Genomic DNA, 25,770 nt, shown 5'->3' on the forward strand with positions numbered 1-25,770 from the left:
GGCTCGAGCCAGGATTTGGCCCTCCTTCAGGGATTTCTGTCTGCCTGCCTTTGCATCCCCGGGAGAACTTTTCTTTATGTCTCTTAAATTTCTTCCAAGCAGGATTTTTACTGTGCCTTCAACCTCTTGTATGCAGCACACCTATGTCGTGACAACCCCCAGGGCTCTCCCACAGCCCCCACACCCAGGGACACAGGGCAGTAGCTGATCGGGCAAGGGAAGAGCAGCCAGATGACAAAGACGGTGCAACCTCCGCTGAGGCATGGCAGAGCTGTCACATTTTAAAGCTATTTTAACATATCATGCCCAGCGTCCAGGGTGAGGCTGCTGCTCTCCTCCTGCAGAGTGGAGGCATTTACCTCCTGCACGGCTGCTGGTTTCTGATCAAGAGAAGCTGAAGGACAAGGAGGATCAGAGCAGTAACTAGTGCAGAGGCCAGGCTGCCGCTCGGGTCCCTGCCTGCTATCGCTCCTGCCCCCTATGAATGCCAAAATCTGCAGTGGCTGAGTCCAGGAAGGAACAATCAGCAACTTTCACACATCAGGAAATGCCAGTTTTATATAGTCTTGTTAGAAAACACGTATGACACAGTAATCAGATTTGTTTTATTAAAAAACTTGCAATAAAATTCCTTGGAATTCACCATCTTAACTTTGAGAGTTGCAATATTTTACTAGTACATAATAACACAGTCTCACTTATTTACATTATAATCCTCTATATAACAAAAATAGCCGTGTTGTACTACTGAATAATGCTTCCAAATATTAGCCTCAACATTTCGGTACTTCCCCCAGCTGAGTCACTGTCCATGCTCTTTAGCATTTACAGTATATAACAAAGCAAGAAGGAAAAAAAAAAAAAGTGTGTGCCTCATGATTTCAGGCAAATCCCTTTAAGATGGTAGTTCTCTGACTCCCACATTTTTCAAGAGAGATAAAGTGCATTGGAAGGGAAGATGTATACGTTATAAAATATCAGCAAAGAGTTAAAGTATATTTGCAATACTGTACAGAAAGTAATGCTAGAAAAAAGGCTCGCTTCACAAACTGCTACTGCACGGTTTTGGCAGCAAGTCACAGGGAGCAGGGGAAAAAAACCCAAAAGCTAACCACAAGAAAAAGAACCACCTACGCAAATGCCACTGCGTGATTTTGTCGTGGTCTTTCACTGGCTGTTTCACAAACCAAAGCGTATCTGTCTGGAGAAAGGAACTTTTCTTTGACATGGAGATGAAGGGTTATTTCCACAGTCAATAGAAACACAGCGTGGTGAGCCTGCGGTACCAGCAACACAGCTTCAGTCAAAAATCCGTCTCCATCCCGAGGGACCCGCAGCGCAACCAGAGACGCAATGTGTGAGTGTGCGCTTGTGTGACAACCCTGTCACCCCCAGCTTGCCAGGGCTGGCAGGGCCAGGGCTGAGGACCTCCCAGTAAATCCACAGCAGGACTGATTGATTACCTTGGAGAATTTCACTGGGACAGACCATTGTCTCCTAACTGGCAGCTATTTTGGTAAGCTGTGCGCCGATCCATATGGTAGTTATTTTGTTGGGGATTTTTCTTCCCTTTTTAACATCGGCATTTGCTGGTAGGGCTCTGCAGCGTGTGAGAAGAGACACGGCTGGAAAAAGCTTTGGAGCCATCAATGGAAACCAGGATACTTCGCTCTGTTCAGGAACTGCGTACAAATGGGACGCCACATTTTTTTGATTTGCTTATAAACTACTCTAAATAAAAATAATTCTCTTCTAGAAATGGATGGAATGTATATTTTGACAAGTACAAAACCATTTTAAATGTTCACTAAATACAAGGAACATCTTGCTATAAAAATAATAGACCCTCCTACCATCCCCTCTTTATATTTCTAATTATAAAATGGTACAGTCATTTCAGGTTCCTAACATGAAACAAGAAGTGAGGATGGTATTACATACACATACAAAAACATTTAGATATTTGACATCTGAAATAACTGTATACATTCAGAGCAAACAAGCATCTTGATCTTGCTACTGTTTTTAATGCTACACAGGACTGAAGAATCAGGAAATAAACAAAAAAGGGAAAATGCTATTTCTTTCGTTTATCTCTCTTTTTTTTTTGCATTCACTCCAGAAAGAAATAACTTCCATCAATTCACAATTAAAATAGTTGAGAGAGGCAAGATTAATTTCAGATGGAAAATTCATCTTTTGGCTTTTCATTCAAAATCCACAACATCATTCATCTTTTGTCTCTGTTTCTCCCTTTGAAACACAGCTCATGCTCAGAAGGTTTTTTTTTCCCTTGAAAAAGAAGCACCAAAGCTGAGGAAGGGAGCCACGCGGGTGCAGAGGACAGCCTTCTGCCCAGCCCGCAGCTGCCATTTGCGACGCAAACAAATCCAGACTTAAAAGTCCATCTGGCGTTCCTCTTTCAACTGCGAAACTATCAATTCGTTCAGGTAATAGCTTGGTAAAATAAAAGAAGTGCTTGTGTTGGATCTATTGTCCCTTTTTAAAAGGTCTGCTAAAACAGCACCTCCACCCTCTTTTCCCCTCGCCCCTAAAGTATTTCGGTATGTTGTTTTTCACCGCTTGCGTTAACCAAGCCGACTCATTTCTGTCACGCTGGTTGCCCCGTATACGCTCACACATTTTGCATCTATAAAACAAATGAGTCAACGCTCAGTGTTCTTCACTGAAGCAGCAATTCTCAGTCAGCATAAGAAGAAGCTTCACTACCCAGAATCTGCTGAAAACCCTGAGCCTATCTTTCATTAAGCCCTTAAGCTGAGCTTAGGCTGGCTCCTTTTGCCCTGTACAGAAGCAGAGCAGCCCAGCCTGCTACCAGAGACACAGGTAGCACAAAATACGAGAGAGGAAGCGGCACAGCACTAGTTTTATCCCATGATTTCCTTCCCCTGCAGCAAACGCTCCCACTAGAGCAAACATTTGTGAGAGGGGCTGGGAAGGAACAGGCTGGATTTCTCTGCCATTTCAGTCCTGCAAAATGGATGCACCCCAACAGCAAACAAAGCCCTCCCTCTTCTCTTTAGACTGTCAGCTTGTCCTGGCCCATATTCCTAGCAGACTGGTAACTTTGGGCCTACAACAGGGATCTGCAAGAACGATGGGTTAAAAAAAATCCATTATCGCTAACAAATAGAAATCAATAAATGACTATTGGTTTTCCAATAATAAATTCCTATTCTGGTCTTATTTCAAACTATATGCTTAGTCATGAGCTTTTCTATGGACAGAGACCATAAAGGCATGAGCCTCTTCTAAACAAAGCCTGGGAGATTCCCAGCTGCCTGGGCTGAAAGGCGTTTCCCACTTTCAGGCACAACCCGTATCCTTATTTCAGTACAGGCCAACTGTCACAACAAGGACTTGCAGTCCAGAGACTGTATATAAAGACTTGTACCCCGATCTTTGCCTTTTAATTACAGAATATGCTCAAAGGGCTGTGGCATATATTCAAAGGAGAAAATTTGTAAGGCAAAACTCTGGAAAATCTATACAACGACTGCACTCCAGGTTTAACAAGAATGGCAAATAAAACACAATTTATGGAAAATCTGATGTTAAATTGATGCCTAAAAGTACATAGATGTGTTAAGTGATCTGCAGATACTTGCCAGGGCAACCCATCCATATGCAAAGGTCTTCTGAGCTAGACATTTTTCAAATTGAAGAAGCATTTCTTTTTATTTAGCAAGGAGGAAAAGAGTGTAGGTTAACGGGTTTGACAACAAAAACTTTGGATCACAAAATGCATATTCTTTGAGAAAGATTAAATTCAGAGCTGGATCTGTCTCTGGTGCTTGGGTTCATTCTGTTAACAAAATGAGAACAAATTATAAACATGTCATTCAATAAGAGACAAAGTACTGACCTTCTTGCAATGTCTTCCTCTGATCTGATCCAGGGGTTGTTAAAGCAGTGAGATCTGAGGGACCTCTTACCATATATGATTTCAATATTTTTTTTCAAATAGCCTCTATAAAGCCATTTTCTTCAGTGCCACAATCTCCCTCATATAAAAAAAGATGCAATAATGGCAGCTGCTTCTCGTTTTACTACAATACAGTTTCTATAGTCATATCAGTATAATTTTATATGCACACTCAGCAATTTAATTCTATAGAATGCTTAAAGAACAAACTGTAGTGCTACGATTGTCCTGACCCTAGTTTTGAGGCTCTAAAGCGGTCAGAAAAGCAAAAAAACTCAAACCCTCAGCAAGCGCCAGATAGATATCCCCATCAGAATGAGTGAGCCATGGGGAAGAGATGCAGAGTCGGTGCCTTGCACGTCTGCACGTGCGCATTAGGTCATTTGTGAGTGCAGAATTCAAGCCCATGTAACTTTTTATGCGTCCTAACTCTTGAACAGACCCTTGGGAAGGCAGTTTAGTAAAACCCGTGAAAGTCAAACGAAACTCAGAGCACAGCCTCTGTCCGTCCAAGTTTCATCCTGCAAGCCAGCCTGAGTGAAGATGAGCGAACGCTTCTACCACCTACTACTCGCTGACAGAAAAGAAAAGAGCCTCAGATGACAGAACTGGAAGAGCTTGGAGAGACATAGGAACAGCTGCGTGACAAGAGGGCCTTTCTCAGAGAGCCGGAGCTGCAGCAAAGCCACCGCGCCGAGGGTGGGCAGTCACGGCACAAACCTGCAGAATTATGTGCATGAGCATTTGTTCATCAGAGGGCACCAGAGGATTCCTTTTTTTTTTTTTTTTTTTCCCCCTGGCTGCATGCTAAAGGCTGCTTTCCCTTCTGAACAGGCAGTGCTGTGTCCCTGGCATCTGAATCCCACATAGTTAATGTTGGAGCCCAAGCTTAGTGGGCAGCAGTACTGAGGAATCGCACAACACTCAGGATGGGATTAATTTTGCCCAAAGCTGCAAATCAGGAGGTTTAACTTTACCCTGTGAGGAATCTCAGTGGAGAGACTCACATAAGCAAAATTGTGCATGGGCATGCAGATCTGCAGAATTAAAGCTTTCATACGTGTTACAAACATGCCTCTGGGGGCCTTAACATTTATGAAGCAACTCAAATTCCCAAGGCGTTTCACAGGTTACACATATAAGGAATATTGCCAGCCAGGTCCTGATTCAGGAAAACATTTCCATTTGACACAGCAGCTTAATTATGCTCATAGAAGACCTGTTGAAAATAACATGATTTTGCTACAAGTCCAAAACTAGTTAAAAGTGCTTTTCTGAAGAGGGATGGAAGTGCTTTCCTAAGCTCTGGCTTCAGTGATGTGTAACCTGGCTTTGCACTCGTTATCGCTTAACAGTGCTCAGGGCTGTAGAAAACCTGAGGACGGGGATGGAAAAACATATTTCCTGAGCGAAACTGCAGGTAGCATCGGGAAATCAAAAGCAGAAAGACTCCTGATCCAGATTTGCTAGGATGCTTCTTTTGAAATACCACAATATGGTGATATTAAAAAAAAAAAATTTCACCCAGCCTAGCACCCTGCCTCCCCCAGTGGCCAGCTGTGGACCCAAAGAGACCACATCTGCTATGGGATACTTAGGAAAAGAGCATGCACAGTGTGATCCCTGTCCAAAATCCTTCCCCAGCTCCCAGTAATATGGGTAGGGTCTCAGTTACCACCCATGTGATGCTGCTTTAAGCACAGCTCCCTTTAAGGATTTTTCTGGGCAAAATACCCAGTTCAGACCCAGCTGGGAGTCTCACCTCCTGCTTTGCTTTTCCACAGACCTCCCTTGCTCTGCTGTGCTGCGGGTGGCTCTGCTATGGCAACAGATAATTGGCCAATCTATCCATTGAGATTAACTTAATTAAGTTTGTGAAATAAAATGAAGACTTTGTGACTGCTCTTCTGAAAACCAAACAGTTCGGCCAGGAGTTTGGTGTTTTTTTTTTTTATTCTGTCTGTGTGCTGGGCTGCCATGGGCAGATGTTAAAGATCACTGACAACTCAGATATCATGATCATGGTGTTCCTGTGACATGCAGCACCTGGGTTCCAGCGCTAGAGAAGAAACCATTCCCGTGTGTGTACTTTCCGTAGGAACACCTGACTGTGTATAACCAGCTTTGCTCTTTCCCCTGCGGTCGCGTGAGATGAAATCTCATTCCTGTGCGAAGGGCCAGTATCTGGTGTAAGCACCACTTAAATCCCATTTCAGCATTATTTCCAGAGCCAAAGAGGAACTGATGTGATGCCTCGTGCAAACTCTCTTGTGTGGGGCTGAATTTCAGCATTGCTTCTCTTGACACTGTGGGCCTTTCCCATAGCAGTAAGGAATAGAGAAGACATAAAGAACAAGGAAAATACAATTACAGAACCACCAATATCAGCAACACTGACCTAGCTGCGCCCTCCAGAAAGATCTCTAACTTCCTTTTTAAACCAAGCAGGTTTCCAGCTGCCTGCATCTCTTTAATTGAAAGAAGACGTCCTGTCGAATGGCTTATAAAATGTAACGGCGCATTTCCGGATCATCGTGGTTTTGAAGGATTATTAGGCTGGGCTCCTTTGCCTCAAAGTTACCCTGCAATTTAGGGACTAAGAACACAAAAAAAATTCAACTATAAACCAAATGAAGTTCTAACTGAACTGAAAAGAATGGAGTATAATTTTTCCTTCTTCCTGTATTTAAGCAGCAAGTTGCCCAAAAGTTTAGGGACAATTCTAAACACATTTGTTTCCAAATAAGACCTCACAAACCAAATTTTGGCTGGCACTTGGTTTCCACAGCTAACAAGTAAATCCACAAGGAGATTAAATGCAGCAAGAACCCTAATAGTTGCATTTTGAGATGCTGCTGTGACACCATCAAGTCCAAATGTTTGACCTCTCCGTGAAATTTCAATGTGAGTTGTTGAGTCTATGGACTTACTCAGGATGCAGTAATGTGATTCAAATCACCTGACTGTCAACAGAAACCATTTACTCTTTTATAACAGTAAGATAAAAATGCTTCTTCACAGTTGAGTATCTTGCCTGAAAAATGAAATCTTAAGACAAACAAGTAATGATAACCTTTTCTCTGGAAAGCACAGTTCAGGGTAAACTAAATAATAATCACAGGTCATTATTATTTAGGTGTTTTGATTTATGCTACTTGTGTTTATTTCCAAATCTTCCTGCCCCAAATATTTTGGTAGATCTCTTTATATACAAATTGCAAGTATTCCATTATGCTTGCCACAATGTAGAACCACCTGAACTCTCGTGTTTGACAAGGAGGCAAAAACTGCCATCGAAAAATAAGTGAAACACATTAAGAACAAAACCAAAACAAAAGAGGAAGTAAACATTTTAACCAGCTGCCTCCTGCTTCATTAGCAATTTCTGACACTGACAACAGCATCTCCAGACCCTTTCTGAGAACATTCTTGGAACCCGCGTAATGCACAGCTGTTAACGAGCAGCCTCTGGAAACCTCTGAGATACTCCTTTAGCCTACTGGTCAGATTTTGGTCTGTAAAATTAAGAAAAGACATGATGTTATACTAGATCTTCTTTTCCAGCTACTGAATTGTGACTTGAAGGAAGGCTGTTAATGTACTGGCAACTGCTAATAGCAAAAAATATAGCAAAAGACTACAAGGACGGAGTGAAGCTCTAAGCTTTTCTTTCTCTCCTTCACACTGTACGATACTTGGCTAGAACTGAGCTTTAAGTAAAATCCAACATAACACAGTTTTAACCCAAATCTTAGCAATCTCTTAATTCAGAGCGCTCTTACAAACAAAGGGCTACCATTTCCAAGGCTCCCACTTAATTAAAGCAGGCTTCGCATTAATGCAGGGTGCCGTTGCGCCATCCTTCTGAAGCCATGTGTACTTCACGGAGAAACAACAAGGCAATGATAAATCCTGGAGTCACATCATGAAGTGACCAGTGAATGAGAATTCAGATTTCTGGATTGAACTCCTGAAAAAGCTGGGGTCAGTCAACAAAACCAGAGTGTCCATCCATAACAAATTATAAACAAACAAACAAACATAACAAACATATATCTTCTCAAAAAAAAAAAAGGAAACAAAAATCCGATTGAACAAGTGTAGAAAACACTTAAGCCGTCATTTCAGTTGCGTATTTACGAGCCACTGAAGAGTTACATGACTGCTCTCAAGCACGTGGGTTACCTGGAAGCATCCATCTCCCATGTGAACAAAATGAACGTATGCAGATGATGAAACCGCATCCAGGCAGACACAACTGTTGCTATTGCTTTTCGTGACCATCCCAGAATGGAGTGTACAGGGGTGACAGTGCTCTGGAGGCGTGTGCATGACTGGTCCAAATCCTAGAAAGCTGATTCAGTCTCTCCCTGTGACCCCCCCGTAGTTTAGTGACAGATCTCTGTTTGTATTTCAAGACTTCACCTCTTCACAGTCTTGATCAGTGGAAAGCTCCACATCGGACAGTCCAACCTCCATTGCCATAATCAATGAAATATCTGAATCACTGCTGACTGCTGGCTCCTGTTCATCTGTGGGGGTAGAAAAGAGAAGAAAAGGGCATTATGGTCATATTACTCTGTCAGCATATTACTGTTTTTTAGTTCTGCAGACGGGACTCAAAGGTAGATCCGGGTTTCTCCACCACTGAGGTCGTGCTTAGATTTCAAACTTTACTCTTATTCAGTATCTACTTAAAGCACTTCAAAATCATCAGAAAGTTCAAGCCACCAGTAGCAAGAAACATGATAACGAGGAACCTGGATGAGTAGCACTTTCTTCTCCTCCTCATCCTCCCTCCGTTCAGGCCTTTCATCTCCATGAGCTTTCTCCCACTGCCTGGGGGCACTTCCCTCCCTGTCCCTTTTCACTTCTCCAACTTGGCATCATCCTACACTCTCCACCACAGGCAGCAAGTTAAGGACAAAGTCACAGGCACATGGTGGAGTGGGTTTGCCATCAAGAAATATTTCTAACAGGGAAAATATCTGCCCAAGCCCTCATTAGGTGACAGAATCTCTGTCAGTGGAGACTTTTAAGAGGGCTCTTGGCTAATGTCTGGAAGGAGCAACATGGGTGTTGTTAGTTCTGCCCAGGACGCAGGACCAGGCTACCTGCCTTCTCAGGTACCTTCTCTCATCCTTTTCAAGCTTCTTTTCTATTCACCCTTTCCTCTGAAGATACCTGTCAGGTTCCTGATCCAGGCTGAAGGGATCTACCTTAATCCAAGCAGGATCCCAAATACAGTAAGAGTCAGATTATTGACTTTTGCCAAACTGAAAATCCCATCAAAACTAAAAGCACAGGAGGAGTAACTTATTTTTGTTTTGATTCCATAGCACTTACTACACATAAAGCCAACAGATTTTAATGGACTAAAAGCTAATTTTACTTCAAGAACAATCAGGAGAAGCAAAGCACACTGGATCTCTGGGGAGATTTTTCAAAGGCGCAACAATCCCATAGGTGGCCCAGTCCCTGAGAGGAAAAGTTGATGGTTCATATTTTCCAGTGGTTTAATTACAATGACGATATTTCTATTGTAACAATACAAGTGTTTAAATGTGTGGCAGTTTTTCCTTTACATATTTTATTTTTCAGACAATAGAAGCAGAGCTTGATTGATGCTAAAAAGTCTAAAAGTTGAATATTTAAGAATTAATAAATAAGAAACATTACAAAGGAGCCAGGAAAATAATAAGTCCTCACAGTTTAATTATTCAGTTGTATCTAACTGAGCACAATTAGTCTCCTCTCAAGAACTGCATGATTTTTAAATCTGTTTTAGAGAAAAAACAGGTATTTACTTGTGCTGGGATTAGACCTCATGTTCTGTGGAGAAAGCTTCAGTGGAACCTGCATTAGTCAAACTGAAAAAGCCAGTGCTTTCCTTTACAACCCTTCTGAATTTTCACCCTGGATTATTTTTATACTTTCCTGATTGCAAGATAAATAATTAATGCACACAACCTCTTTATATCTGTGTATTTTTTCCCTATCAATATGACAGTAGTAAAACATTTCAAGGCATTGCTTCTGACTATAAATGTTTCCCCTGGAGGTGGAGGAAGTACTTACCAACAGAGGGATATCTCATGCAGACTTCAGTGGGCTTCAATTACATGATTACATATTAGGTAAACTGCTAGATCCAAGAGTACCAAAGTGCAACACATGTACCCCAAGCCCTAAAGCATCATCTGTAGTGGTAACAGCTCTCCGAGCCAGAACGCTGTGGTTCCAGACCACTGGATTATTTATCATTCCTCTATAACTAACAGAATTCTTAAAAAGAATGACAGTGATGGTCTAAACATTGACCTAAGAGCAAGTTTACATTTACATGACGGAGTTCCAGAGGTATACCCGTGTTTCTCCTGAGAGAAAGGTGATTTTCACCGGAGCTGGCTGTGCAGGACAGAACGGCTCCAGTGGCGACAGCCACATGCATGCTGAAGAGCCAGGATGAGCTGCCGACACCTGATGTCAGAGTGTCAAATGAGAAGTGTTTCTGGTGCTGAAATGTTATTTCAAGATCGTTGTTTCTTCCAGGGCTGCACAGCAGAGAAAAATATCTCAACTGAGTTCAAGACACGCAGGTAGAACAGAAACAGGTTTACAGCGCACCTACCAGCTGTCTAACCTGTCTACGTACAGGAGCACCCACTTTCCAAAACAGCAAACTTGAGATTTACATTAAAAATTCTATATAATACTCAAATTCTCCGATCTTAATCTTTCCAAACTATGGGCTTTATAGGTCGCCTTCTTTGGGACTGAAGTGCAGGTCAGTAAGAACAACGAACAAAGGATCCTAAAAATGCCCATGCCCTGGCATTGCTTTTCCAGTGCTGCAAAAGTGCCTAGAAATGTGACTGCTCCACCTTCCCTGCTTGCTAAGAGCACAGAGGTTCAAAATCCTAAAGCTACAGCTTGCTGCTTCAGCAGAGCAGGGAGAAAAACTCAAGACACCACCGTCCCTTACATCTTCTCTTTCACGGATGGGGTCAGCACTGACGTTTCTTTGGAAGATGCAGACAACACAAGGAAATTAAGGCATCCCTCAGCGTTACGTGCTTGCTCTTGCACACAGGAGTCCTGCTACCGACCCCGACCATGCACAGGACGAAACTCGGGAAGGCTGCAGAAGTTACAGCAGACGGGGATCAGCTGTCGGTGGCTCTGGGTGCCGATCCGGCTGCAAGGGCTACAAATGACCTCACCGCGGCTCCCCCACACAACACAGCCTTTCTAGACTGTGCGAGTTTTGTTTATTTTATTTTTTTTTGGCTGGCTGCTCAATAACGTGAGCCAGCACAGTTAGTGACATTTGTTAAAGGTAAACAAACCTCAACCAAACTGCAAGTGCCAGGAGCTCATCCTGCATTTTGCATCCCTGGTTTTTAGATCCTCTTTACAATTACAAAGCTTATACAATCACACAGCTTCTTCAGAAGATGCCTGACTCACTCTCAAGAACTTCAACAAGCTTTTTGAAAGTTTTGAGACATCTGGTGTTTTTCTTAAAGCCCTGAAGTCAGGTGAGGATCTCAACTTTCAGTGAAGATCTCAGCTTTCACTTAAAAATGAATGAATCTTAAGAAGTAAAAAGAAATAAAGAGTTTTTTAAAAGATCTCTAATTTTTAGACAGATCTTATTTTGGAATATCTGACTTGTGATTTTAGATGTTTGAGATTGGCAATCCTGTCTAACAGCACACACTCTAATACTGCCACCATGTTCTATAGCATTTCATGCCACAGGCATGAAAGCCTTTTGCTTAATGAAGCAAAAGGCACATCCCAAGCTGCTTTTCAGCGCGAGTGCTGGTGTCTACAGCAGGCAACCGTAGACCTCACTGACACATTCCTCTCATGTCAGCGAAATGCAATACACCCCGGCACGCTGCCTACTTCCAGACAGACTTTTTCCACTCATATTCCCTGACACACATTCGTTTGGGAGGGTGCAATAAAACAAACTCCTTCTCTAGGCAATATTACTCTCATTTTAATTATGTTAATGCAGTAAGAATATCACTAGGTAGATATGGAACTGCCCTACATAATAGTGGTACAGCCTTGTTGCAAAGTTCATTAAGTGGTGTTTATATTTGAGTATAAGTGCAAAGGATTAAAATAGTTAATTACTCTGGTGTTTTAAAAACGGTAAGACCGCATATTAGTAATAGTTATCTACTGCTGCTGCTACTCACAACACTTTGAGGAAGACTGTAGCTGTTGTACGCTAATAAATATTCCAAAAGGAAAAGGTCAGACAATGGGTTTCTGGGAATTAGATACTGTTTGCAAGAGTCTTGGAAGGGATCTAAGCATTCAAAAGTGAGTGAAAAAGTGCATTTACAGAAACACTAATCTGCCATGTGTAGGTAAGCATGCAGGCAAGAGCACAAATGGAGATATACTTGTCACGACCCACTCAAGGATGAGGAACAAACTGATGTAACTGCGGTGGGTTTTGCACTCGCAGAGGCCCCACTCCTGCTCACTCTGTGCTCCTCCCATGGAGGCCACGTCCGTCACTGCGCTTGGACATGGGCTGTGCCATGGGGCTCTCCTAAAATTGCTCCTGCTTGGCCCAGAGCCTGAGATTTCCTTCAAGCTCACAGAGCTGGAAAAGCTGCAGAACCTGATGATTGGGCTAAAAGGTCCACGATCAATTTGCATCCAGGGAATCAGCAGAAAAATAAGAATACACTAAAATATTATACAGCAAAAGCTTCTCAGCATTGAATAAGGTTTGCCTAAGACAATAGACTTTTTACCTTCTTGGGACCTTCGGGTAGGTCTTCATGATTATACCCATTTGTGAGTAGGCAGGGAAGTATTGATTTTTACAAGTTGAATGAGAGCTGCCAACAAGTGTGTAATTCACCTACTGGAAGCGTAACTAAAGCCAGCAATCTCCTGTTCTTGTGGATTAAAAACATGGGCCACAGCAATGAACTCTTCAGCTGGAAGTCGGTCTCCCTTCTCTCACTTATTATCAATGGTCTGTGAACTAATTCAGCGTACTCGGTCTTGCTCCACACACAATTGAATGGTTGCACAGAGTGGTGCAGCTGCTAATGGTTTTCTTCATCTCATGGTGGTCACAGGAATCAGAGGGTAAGAAAAAGTTGCTACTGGGCTACTGACTTAGGTGTAACCTATTTGCCTAGCTATAAAGTTGAGCATTTAGCAGAAGAAACAGGTCTTGTTCTACACAGATCTTCCATTCTTGATGGTAGATGCCAAGCTTTGAGGAGAAATGAATAATTATTGATTTCTTCATCTAATTAAATGGTTTGAAAAATTTATCAGTTATTATCCCATCCTTAGCTGGCAGAAACCGTACAGCAGACAATGGGACGCTGTCTAAAACCTCATTTTGACAATAAATATACAGCAAAATTCAAACTTGATTTCATTATTCATTTCACATTTTCACTACTGTGAAATATGCCCTATTTCAGAATTCTTCATCTTCTGAAGATGGAGCTAAGCCAAAACATGAAATCCCTGGTGAAGGGTATGCCCTCAGATCTACATAAATATCTAAAATGTATGTATTAGCATGAACATTATTCTGGTCTGGGGCTCACTTCTACTAAACAAATATTGCCCCCAGTCAGATTTGTCTAGAAGCATTTTGCTCCAGAAGAAACCAGATATGTGACCATCTCCTGGAGCTCTGAGGAAGAAAATATACCCAGGGTCATTAGAGGCATTGATGTGGGACCTTTATCAAAACAGATTCTGGTCAGTACAAAGCCACAGCAAACTGCCAAGGCAAGCAGTGTTATTCAGATTTTTCTTCCAGTATTAGAACAACCAGAACATTTCTCATCACATTTGATTTATGAGAGGTAGAGAGAGACGTTGCTAGAGCCCTCTGTTTTTCTTTGTCTGCCAAAGAATGCACTTTACCACTAGAGTGTTTATTGCTCCCTCACATTGCAGCATTGCCACAGCATCACTTTGCTGCCTGGAGTCTAAAAGGAGGAGCACGGTCCTATGAAGTGTGTACCTCAGATGGCAACTCCCTCCACAACAGCACCAATCAATTTTATTTTATCGGTAAGACACTCCTCTTTAAAAAAACCTACTGGTTCTTAAAATTATTCTCAAATTAATCATCCAGTACTTGTTACGGGATCATTTTATAAGTAAGTCTTAAATTCCTTCCACATTATTTTGATAATCATAATGCTTCAGAACAGGACGCAGCTACACTAACAAAACAACTGAGATAAAACACATGGGAAAAAAAATGCCTACAAAATCTCTAATGCAAAAGAAGCAGTGGGAATATGTTTGAGGAGGAAGAGTTATGAAAAACCTGTTGCTAACAGTCCTTTTGTACACAGAGGCTAATAAAATGGGTGAAGAAGTCTGGCTGGCTGCAATTGAGAACAAAGTACTGGGGAAATATTTTATTGTTATTCCTTAGCATCAGAGAGACTTTGCTAAGCAGCAAGGGGAAAAAGTACTTGAGCATGGTAACTGCTTTTGGAAGAAAAGGCTAAGAGTATTTTCCATAAATAACAACCCAGAGCTCTGTGAATATACTAAAGGCAACAGGGCTTAATCCAGAGGATAAGGCAGATGACATCTGAAACACATGGCAAAGAATACCCAAACATTAGCACATGAGAAAGAACCAAACGCCATGACCTGCCAAGACTAATTCAAGATAACATTTCAAAAATGTGTTTGTCTGCATCAAACCCATAAGCGGTTGAGAGACTTGATAGATGGGCCTGGATATGACATAGAACACTAGAGTCTGTCCCAAAGCAAACTTGTTTTTTTCTTCTTACTGAGTGAAAAGGCAACAAACTTCCCTTAATCTTTCTTTAGGATACATATTATGGGAGAATATATAGCATCTCTTTATGGAAAACAGCCAAAGACATAGTTCCCTGTCTTCAAACATCTTGCAGTACCAGGGGGTAACATCGTCATCATCATTCTAGACACGAGCTACCGAGATGGAGAGTCACGACTCTTCCAGGCATTAACTGATTCTGCGTGCCCGGTTAAGACACTGTAAACCTGATTTTTCAGTTACAGCATTGACCTGCACATTGTATGCCCCAAGTATATCTTCTACTAACTTCAGTGACAGCTGTAAGTACTCAGCACTTCTGGAAATCATATCCCAGTATCTCAAGTCAAGCATCCAAAAATGAAAGGGAAATTATTAGCAATAAGATCAATTTTCTGAAGCCTAAATTTGGAACATGTTGTACTTAAGCAATAAACTTTAATACCATTTACCTAAGAAGACATTTTGTGTTCTGGCAAGACCAATAGACTAATTTTCATAAACGGCATAGAAAGTACCGGCACTCAAATGCTCTGAAAAAATAATCTGTCCAAATAAGGATATATGATATAAAACACATGGAGCTGATAGCAAAAACATTTGCAGAAAGCTGAGCAAAAAGGGAAGAACACATACCAGATGTTATTGCATGGAGACAGTTGGACCTGATTGTCTGGAAAAGCAAAGCTTTTTAAAAAATTTTATATGTATATGTATATGTATATCTATCTTTAATGAGCATACACTAGCTCCTTGAGATTTTGTCCATGAATCAGCATACAAGGCTTTTGAAATTCGCAGCATATATGAACTTCATTTTTAGGAGTCAACACTCTGGAGATCTGTCTTCTCTCTACGAGAGCCTGGCTGACATTTTGGGAACTCTCAATCGGCTGTCTTAGCGGGAGCTGCCAACCCTCCCTGCCACACAATGAACATGCCTCTGCCAAGTATAACACAAGGAAACCTAGTACTTTTGCTTTCAGTATATTTTCCTCTTTCTCCTTACTTTTATGGATCGTGCTTATCATGTTCCTGCCCCAAGACCAGCAGGGAAACGACTTCTGTGGCCTAGATACTGCTATATAATTTTCTCTTCCCGTGATTAGTCTTTCCTCTTGCGTATTGGAAACTCAGTCAAAATACGATCAGAAAGGTTACCTGAACAGTCAGTCAACGGAGTCATCACCCTGAGGTCTCTTGCACTGACTCTATGCTCTCATATCAGCTAATACCCATATTCAAGGTCCTTCACAGTTTATCTGCACATCTGGTCTTACTCACTAAAATGTATTTTCTTCCATCTTTGAGTGACCACATTTTTCAGGCCCACACTCTGCCCTTGTTTGATTGCCAGACAAGAACCATCCTACTTCCTTCACAACAGAGCATCCAGCCTCTTAAACCTTCGCAAAGCTGCTTTTCCTTTCTCCCTCCAAGCTCTCCCACTACCTGGAAGGGGACAAGGACAGCAGGATGCCGCTGCACGCCATTCGTACCCTTCACCAGCGGCCATCCTCAGAACCAAAATACTGCGTTGGATGCACCTCTGGTCAGGACAGCAGGTTCTTCTGATGCCCATAGGAAGTTCCAGAAATAAATCTGAATGCATTTCATTCAATGTACAGCCTGTTAGAAATGATTGCTATTTAGAACATACAAAATTATTCATGTATTCGACTGAGAATCAGAAAATAAGATCTCCCATAAAAAGGGAAAAGATTCAAAAATACTGAAGTGCAGAATGGTAACTACATGACAGTTTTGATTCTGAAGTACCTTAGTTACCTTTGGTAATATATTTAGTAGTCGAAGATCTTTAATTCAGAAAGAATTTTGCTGCTTTTGGTAACATCCTGCCATTTCCTATACCACTCTAAGAATCCTAAGAAACATTAAGTTTTCCATATCATGTTAAACAAAAGTCTAGTTCAACTCTTCACCAAATTCACTCACAAAAAAGTCTCTTAGGCCCGGACTGAACTAAACTCACTCTTACCGAGCAGTCCCAAGCACTGCTACAAACACTTCACGTGCAGGTATTATTCTCTGATCATTTCTATTATTCTTCCATTTAACTTGTCCGTATGCAGACTAAGTTTCTGACCTAGCTGAAGTATAGATCTGTGTACCAGCAGCATGACAGAGCCAAGCAGTGGAAGTCCAACTCCCCTGCCCTCGCTCACCTTCCTGCCACCCATCCTGAGTCAGCTCTGCCATTGCTTTGAGTGGCCAGGAAGTTGATTTAACTTTAAAAAAAAAAAAAGTCTGCAAACTACCTTAGAGACATTTATTTTGCTAGGTTAGCAGCTGAATGAGCTGTCTTGGTCACAAGGCAAGTACTGCAAGCTGTCGCTGGGGTACCGTGATGTTATACATCTGAAATGTCAGGTGTGGCATGGGGACTACTTCTTAAATTTGGTTCTCTTAACAGCTGCTAAATGACCAGGGCTCCTTGGTGTTGCTGCAAAACAAATAGCAATAAGTGATAACATTAAAAATAATCATGCTTCGTCATGTTAGTGGTGTGTAAAGGGATAGTGCAAGGATTCCTCCAGTCACCAAAGTGTGAACAGACATACGCCCTTTGAACAGTGAGGAAACATCTTTAATCACACTGCCAGCAATTTAGAAATCTGAAGGGATAGCAGGTATGTGACAAAAGTAGAGTTAAATACTGTATGTCCTAGCATGGGTTATAAGCTCTATGGCCTATTAGCAGGCTGTCATAGTACACTTTTACATCCAAGAAGAATAATCACACAATTTAGCCGTCTGCATCGCAGTTTCCATGGGCTATACTGTTGACTGCTATTGTGACTGAGCTTTCTTATTTATATTTTAAAAACCCATGTCAGCAGTGTGCTCTGCTTCCTGCAAGCCTGAAAGGAGAAGGAAATTACAGCCTGACTCAGACACATAATGCACTAGATGGAACGAGTGAGAGTCTAATGGTAAGAGAAACTTCTGTTCTGTTCTTAAGGAACACAAGGAAGAAACATCCTTTCATAGAGTGATTTAGAGATTTACTGGCCAACACCACACAATACTAAATCGGAAGGCTCAACATAAGCTAGTGGTTTCCAAAACCTTTTTCTCTGGTTTGATCATGTTGCAGAGCCCTGACTCCTCTGTGGGGGGCTCCATGGCAGGAGCAGCTGCACAAAGCCACCTGAGATCACTCCTTTTCAAAACTGCAGATCCCTGCTGACCCCCCGTGCAGAGCAGCTCTGCTTTGCACCCTGCTCTTGGCCAGGAGGAGTGACAAAAGGGATGCTCAACCCACAGGCGTCCTCCTTCCCACTGCGGCAATGGAACAGCCCATCCCAGAGCACCTGTGGCTGCGTGGTGGCGGAGGCTCAGCAGGGTCTGCTGGCTGGAAATTGTAGCCCATTACTACAATCTCTGCCCAATGGCTTCAGCATGGTTGGATCCTGCAAAGGCACCCAGGACTACAGCCCTCCTGGGAAGCGGGAATGCCACTTCTGGCACTCGGGGGAATGCAAGATGGGGTGTTTGGTGTGTGGAAGAGCAACCCACCGAGGGCATACAATGAGACTAGGGCAGGAAAGTGGTCCTGCAGAGCAAGGCTGCTGTAAGAGATCTCAGATTACTGCAGCTTTTCTTCAAAGATGTTAGAAGCTCCTTACTCCTGCTTCAGCTACTGGCCAGGTGGCTACTGGCCAGTGAAAATCTGAACGGGGGCAATTAATCCCGAGAACTTGTTGTGAAACATAGGCTGCTGTGACAAGCAGAAAAGAGACCCGTTTCTGCCTAATCACTATGAATTGCTTCCTCAATTACAAGTATGAACACAGCTGTAACAGAAAACAACAGCTTGCTTTAAAGACAACTCCTGTTAATTTTGAATGAGGGGGTTGGAAAAGCTCACGGTAGTCTGGCTGAGTTTGGCTGTCATTGCAGCATGTGCACAATTTTCAAATCTGCCTCTTTAATACCTTTTACTACATAAGCTCTCAAAAAACCCAGGTCACCAGCAAAGCATGGACCTGAGGAATCATACACTGAACTTTGGAGAGGAGTTACAAGGTGCAAAGAGACCACAAAAATGCCTGTGCATATATTAGAGGATTTAATGAGAAAATGCACAAGGAGGTGGCTGAAAAGCTCAACAGTGGTGGAATTACTTAAATAAAGTTCATGTGTATCTTCTCTCCCTCTTGCTCACACACAGTCCTGCCTTCCTTTCCAATGCTGCTAACACTGGGCTCCACCAGGGATCTCCAGGACATTTCCAGGATAAAGGGGCAAGTCATTAGCCCAGCCCTTCCTGAGCTCTTGAATTTGGTGCATGTTGCTACAAATTTCTTCTTCATCATGCACGTTGGTGATGGTGATGCTTGGCTGAAATTTCACTCCATGAGAAATGTTTATAATAAAAATTTCACCCAGGGATGTCTCCTCATTAGATATAAAAACCATGCAGACCACAATGAAGCTAAAGGAGAAAAATCTCACTGCGGGAGAGGAACTCGCCTATCGGATATGTCATTTTTACCGCTGTCACTAGCAAAATACAACTTTTAACAGCGTAACTTTTACGTTACGGGGAAAACAGTCATCTGTTTTGCTCAGTATAAGGAAACAACGTGCCTGAGAAGGGGCCTGGCTCTGTTGCAGGAGCCACCCCGATGCCTGAAGCAGGGCACAGCTGTGGGACCGCCGTGCCTGCCAAGGCTGAGCACATTAGCGCAGCATTCGGTGGTCATCCATCCACACGGCTTCAGCAGCCTCCGTGCCACCCAAGGGCTGCTCACAAACAACAGACATGTACAGAGACCATAACATGGTGTGTCAGTGTTTTTTTCCCTCCCTCTGACACCCCGCAGTGAAATCAGTGTCTTGCCTTCCATCAGCCAGATGTGGACTTGCAGGATTTGACCATCTCTAGTCTCCTGTCACATGCTCATGTTCCTAAGGACTGTCAGGTACATGCCCCCCAAAAAACCTGGGGGACATTTGACACTGGTTAGGTTAAGGATCAATTGTCACAAGTCTGTAAAAACAGGGAATACACGATAGAGAGAGCACAACAACCTGGGGAAAAAAAGAGTTCTTGAACTTTACAGGACTGTCTAACTGATCTAAATTGGACAGCTTAATTATATACTTTGCCATAGGCCATAGCTATCTACTTACTGTACTTCAAAGATGAATATTGATTTAAGTGTAACTCAGCTGTAGAAAAATCTCAAGTTAAAAAAAAAAAAAAAGGAGAATCATGGAGTCTCAACTGTACAGTGTCTCCGTGACTCTGGAAGAAATCCCTTGTTTAAAGCAAAGCACATGATTTTCAGTCTCACAGACTCCACCAGGTACTGGAAAATGAGTTGTTCTTGATGATGTGGCATCAGCAACAGCACAATATTCTCCAGACAGGTTTGATGCACATATTGGAACAAAGTAAGAGCCTGAACAGGTGACCACAGCCATACCCTATAGCTATACTATTTCTGCTGTGCTAAGATGGGCACATAGGTAAATAGACATTTTTCTGAATACACGGAGGGGATGGTTGAATCGGTTAGCCAGGCATTTTTTATGCCTACACAAAACATTTAAGAATTAATAGAATGATGAATTAAAATAAGAACATCCAGTTTTCCATACACAAGAAACAATTTCAGCCAGTTACATGTGCATCAGCAATGAAGAAAAATATCATGACAAGCTAAAGTGTCACCCCTTAATTTCATCAGAGATGCAGTAAGTTTGGGTTTGTTTTTTTTTTTAAAATAAATTCTAGACACTTTCAAAGTAACATATTCTACTAATTTGAATCTCCTTCCTACAGGCTTCTTTCAGTATTCATACACTTCTCTTTCAAGGCTCCTAGGATAATTTAAAAATTCTGCAAGGAAGCTTTCTTTAATATCCAGTTTTGCAGAATCTTTACATAAGGAAATTCTACCCTAATTGAAAACAGTGTACACTTAATTTCTGGTGCCCTGTGTACAGATGCATTCTTGTTAGGTACTTGTGTCTGGTACTCCCTCATATAGACATAGAAAGGACAGTTCTGTCCTTCGCTGAGCACTGGCAAACAGTTAAGATGACTCACTACCAACTGCTGGAGCTACCATAAATGTCTTCTTTAAAATATGTAACCTGAAATGCTTCACTGTTTTCAGATTTTTCATCTTCTCTGGAATATAAGTGATGATGTTATTTTAAAACAATAGCAAGAAACAGTGCACAGTGCTGAAACAGCACTTCAAAATAGACTCAGAACAATTTCTTTAACATGTGGAGTATTTCCCTTCAGTTAGAGAGGAGACATGCACTGGAAGGGATGTCCTGGGTAGTTGAGTCTACTCTCCACTATTGTAGTGGCTGCACCATATAATCCGTTTCAGATTTGCTAGCAATTAGCGTCATTCACTCCACAAGCTCTCCAGCTACTTAGTTCATCTCTTTGCCAGTGCAGAACTGCATACAGATGTCAGTTAAAACCTATAATACCTGGTTTTCAAAAGAGCCCTTCATGCAGCAGCAACCTACAGAGATTTTTTTTTTCTTACATTCTACAATGACAGATGAGTTCAGCTGCTAACACAACTTTCTCTTAAACCTCACATGGCTATCAAACATTGCAACATGTTTTACATTCCAGTGTAATTATGCAGTTTGGAACAGAAATTATTCCAGTTCTGATCTTGCCCTGCAGCCTACTCAATATTTTCACCAGCAGTAAGATTTTCTACCTACGGTTGTGGCTGATTCTCTGGTTGAGAACTGAATCTGACCAGGGCCACAAACAGCAATCTCCTCACCAAAATGTGAACTTCTGTACTCAAGACTTCTTCCTAAAATGAGAGCTTCCCACTATTATTTGGATGGTCTGTGTACCAGGAAGGTCCTTGTGTGCCATGGGGCAACCGTAAGCAGAACGTTGCGCCACGCTGTGGGTCGGCATTTTGCACAGGGTGTGAAGTGACTCAAACTGCTGCCGACATCTATGGATTGGCAGGTGGGACGTGACACGGTCAGTGCTGGTATAATCTGTGAATCTTGTGTGACTGATTCAGTACTAGCAGGAAGAGCGAAGCAGGGCTATCCAGCCGGAAACAGCCCATAGTTCCCAGCAGGAACATTCGCCAGGACTGCCTGCAAACTTGAGCAAAAAACCTGATTTAATCTGTCTGTGCATAGCTAGCTTTATGAGAAATGTGGCTCTTTTCATTACTTTAGAAATCAGACTCTTCACCCCCTCCAGAGACTGTATTAAAACTTTTTGGTAAAGTAAAACCTCTTAAATGCCCTTTGGATCTCCTTTAGTTTGCCTTCAAAGTTTGCTTAAAGGATTTAACAACATTTTTGATGTAACCAAAAGCATTCTACAGGAAAGAAAAATAAACACATTTAAAACTCATCACAAGCACATGAAATGAGGATTAAAATATGACTAGGAGATACACAGAACCACTGCCTATTTGGAACAGAAATGTCCAAAGTAGTATTGTTTCTTGCAGAAGGGCTAGTACATGAGATAAAATTCTAACAAGCTAGGTTGTGTGTATTAATGCACATTCACAGAGAAACACGAGTACAGAACAACAATTCAGAAAAGCATTCATGAAGAAAAAGGTCAACAGTTTCTCTTGTAATGTTGAGAAATTTTAAATCAACTGATGCCAATTTCCATTTAATTGGAACATTTCTTTGACAATGCTGCAATAGCTTGACATTTTTGGTTTTCCCATTAAAAATATAAATCTTTGATCTGCCAGGCCAGGCCTGCTACATTAGAATCTTGAATGAAAATACATTTATAAAAATGCCTTATGAAAGAAGAAAAAAAAAAAAATCAGCCTTTACAAAAACTGAGACCAAACTAACAAGCATTGAGTTAAAGATTTTAAATTAATTTAACATGAGTCTTCCTCTGATCCCATCTCCTTCCTGCCCGTCTCTCTTTCTGCCCAAAATGAGCCTTTGCAAAAAAGAACACAGCACAGATTTACTTGACCTCACTCCTCGACCCGAGATGGGAAACCAATGGTTTTGTCTCCCCAGCCTCAATCAAGGGTGCAAGAATGCTCTCTGCTTATCTGACTAGTTCCTTTTGCCTTCCTTGCTCGTGGGTCACACAAGTAACGCCACAAAAAGGTGAGCTCCATTTATGTGCTTACAAAATGTTCGATGTGACAATTAAAACCCACAGAGAGGCAACCAGGACAGTAAGCAGCAAGACTAAGACAAAAGACAGAACTCAACCTCACCTAAAGGCCACTTAAGGTGCCTGAAGGGCACCTTGGTCCTAGGACTCAGGAGAATTTCTCACTGGCCAAGTGCCCTGGAAGGCCTGGAACCGGCTGGTAGGCAACCCAGTAGGGACATCAATAGAAACTGGTCTTAGGGCATGTAAATCTAGCATTTCCTTTCAGATAAGCTTGCAGTCACAATCTAGTTTCACGTGAACAACTTCTGGCATCAGAAAACCACCTCCAAGCCATTGCTTTTAACAGGGACTCTTGCTGAAACACTCACAAGAACATGACAAAGACCAAGACACCCATTTTCAGAGTTTCCTCCTGGACCAGTTCAGGGGAAAGGTCAACTAAAGTTTCAACAAATTGCTGCTGGAATTTAATAGAAAACATGTTCATTAGGTCACCTGGACACCACCACTTCCATCAAGACTTCTCTAACACTCCACAAGTGAATCTAAAATTGGAACGGAGTAAATTTCAAACACTGTTTGTCTGCATTAAAACACATTTTGTTTCTGTTTCAGTCTTTTCAATGAATATATACACCTGTTCCACCTTTTTTTGAGTTCAGAGAGGTAGAAGAAAGAGGTATTACCCTATGCACCAATATGTACCTGGAAAAGTAAAAATAACAAAAGCTCTCTGAAAACCAACTGTATAACTTCAAAAAATGTAAACGCTTTTGCACTGGTTATTATTTCCCTTGGGAAAACTGCTGCAAAATTAGTGTCAAAATTCCATGACATTAAGTTTTGTTTTAACCCCTTCTGCCTTTCCTTTTCTGTTCTAGTTCTTCAATTTGAACTCCTCTCATTGAAAAGTGGTGGTTTCCAGAAGGTTTCTGGGTGGTTCCAGAACAATATTTTGACCTCATGAGCTTTTAGAAAATATTAAAGATTGACATATTATTATATCATTTATACAGTCTGCAAAGAGGTCTTTCAGAGTCTGAATATAAATTTAGAGTCTATTTTCAGTTTTTTACAATGGAAGTGGACTTGCATCTTTCAGTCATTATCAGACAAAACCTGGAGGATTTATTTAAAAAAAAAAAAAAAAGAGAGAGAAGGAATGAACTACTGCAAACAAAAGTAATGGTTTCCACTCTGTGGAATACGCAGCCATTACAGTAACTTAACAAGGCATTGTTGAAGGGACAACAACTGAAAATATTATCTTTCTATCACAGCTTTTCTTCCAAACTGTTTCCTTACATCTCCCAGAGCAGGCTGGCAGAGAGTCATTTTTTCTAAAATCTCCTACTCTGAGACATAGTGTTACAGACTGATAGCTTTTCATGCACAGAAAGACAATTTGCTGGTGCCACTACCTTTTCAACAAGCAATTATGAAGAAGTAACAAAGTTTAGCAACATCTCAGTTGAATTCACTATCCCATGCACACGGGGCAAAATCTGAAGCAAGGTTTGTCATATTTATCTAACCCAAACCTACCCTCCTTCAGTTTAAAGCCATTACCCCTTGTCCTATCACTACATGCCCTTGTAAAAAGTCCCTCTCCAGCTTTCTTGTAGGTCCCCTTTAGGTACTGGAAGGCTGCTATAAGATCCCCCCAGAGCCTTGCCTTCTCTTCTCTTCTCTTCTCTTCTCTTCTCTTCTCTTCTCTTCTCTTCTCTTCTCTTCTCTTCTCTTCTCAGAATAATGGCAGCAACCAGCAGGACTGACCCTGGAATCCTGCCTTTCGTCTGCCTGCCCAGCTAGAGGGCTGTTGCTCAGTCTTCTTAATTCTTACTTTCACCAATTCAGGTGCTGATACAAGCCGGTTCCTTGTGTCTCCCATTTGTCTTTGTTCCTGAATTGGTCAGAAGAAAGATTCAGTATCATGGTAGCACATTGTATCTTAAATAGCACTTGCTGATGATTTCACTGGAGGCTTTTGTGTAAAAACTGATGAGAATAAAAACTCCACAGACATTAGAGATGTGAGAATAAGTCCTAAATAATCAAGCAGATTATACACAAGATGCTGAACATCTCTTGCAAGGCAAGGCTTTCAATCTCAAGTTTAAATCAAAGAGATCAGCTAGTATTAAGTCATCCGGTCTCCCTGCAGTTCAGACTTGTATATTACTCTACATTGGTTGTTCATTTTGCTTTAAAAGTTTTCTTGTTCAATGTCTTATCTAGCTGTCTGCATAAGACAGTGAAGTATAAGTAAACATATAAGCTGTGTTATCAGTGATCCCAGTCCTCAGATCCCCCTTTCCCCTGCACACGTGCAATGCACATCCAGAGCAACTGGGAGTGATGCCCTTGTGTGCCATCACAGTTTTTATGACGGCACTTTTCCTTACTGACTGTCATCATAACACATAATAAAACCCTTATGTCTCTCGTATTCACTGACCATTAATAAAATGCGCGTATACTCAGATATGAGCATTCATATGAGATGTGAAACATCATGCTTGCTTTGCCTATTTGTTTATCCTGATTTCTGGGCAAAACAGACAGCTGCGTAGGGTCTAGCTGTGCTTGAGATAGCGTGCTTGCTTTTGGCAATAGCGTCGTGAAAGCTGGCTTATATGTCCATCTATTGCGCTCTGCATTTCTTTCCTCCTGTTGTATTGGTTAGCTTCTGCTTTGGGCTCACAAGGTAGCTGCACAACAGAAGGGCAACACGGAGGCAGGAACAAGTAATCTGGGACAAAGGGAGGCAAGCTGGTAACTGCCACAGCATCTATGTGTAGAGACTGACTTATAAATGGAGCTTCCACTATTGAAGGAGAACGTTTTCTT

At 41.8% G+C, this 25,770-nt stretch overlaps 1 protein-coding gene across 1 annotated transcript in view; it reads right to left on the reverse strand.

The window, feature by feature from the left end:
- Positions 1–594: 594 nt before the first annotated feature.
- Positions 595–25,770, reverse strand: part of RNF150 (ring finger protein 150) — a 122,247-nt gene continuing 97,071 nt past the window's right edge. Inside the window, exon 7 of the mRNA XM_065634075.1 lies at positions 595–8,478. Coding sequence (XP_065490147.1) covers positions 8,360–8,478 — 119 coding nt within the window. The 3' untranslated portion in view covers positions 595–8,359. The remainder of the gene's footprint in view (positions 8,479–25,770) is intronic.

The sequence above is a fragment of the Caloenas nicobarica genome, chromosome 4 (assembly GCF_036013445.1).
Source record: "Caloenas nicobarica isolate bCalNic1 chromosome 4, bCalNic1.hap1, whole genome shotgun sequence".
NCBI classification, from domain to species: domain Eukaryota; kingdom Metazoa; phylum Chordata; class Aves; order Columbiformes; family Columbidae; genus Caloenas; species Caloenas nicobarica.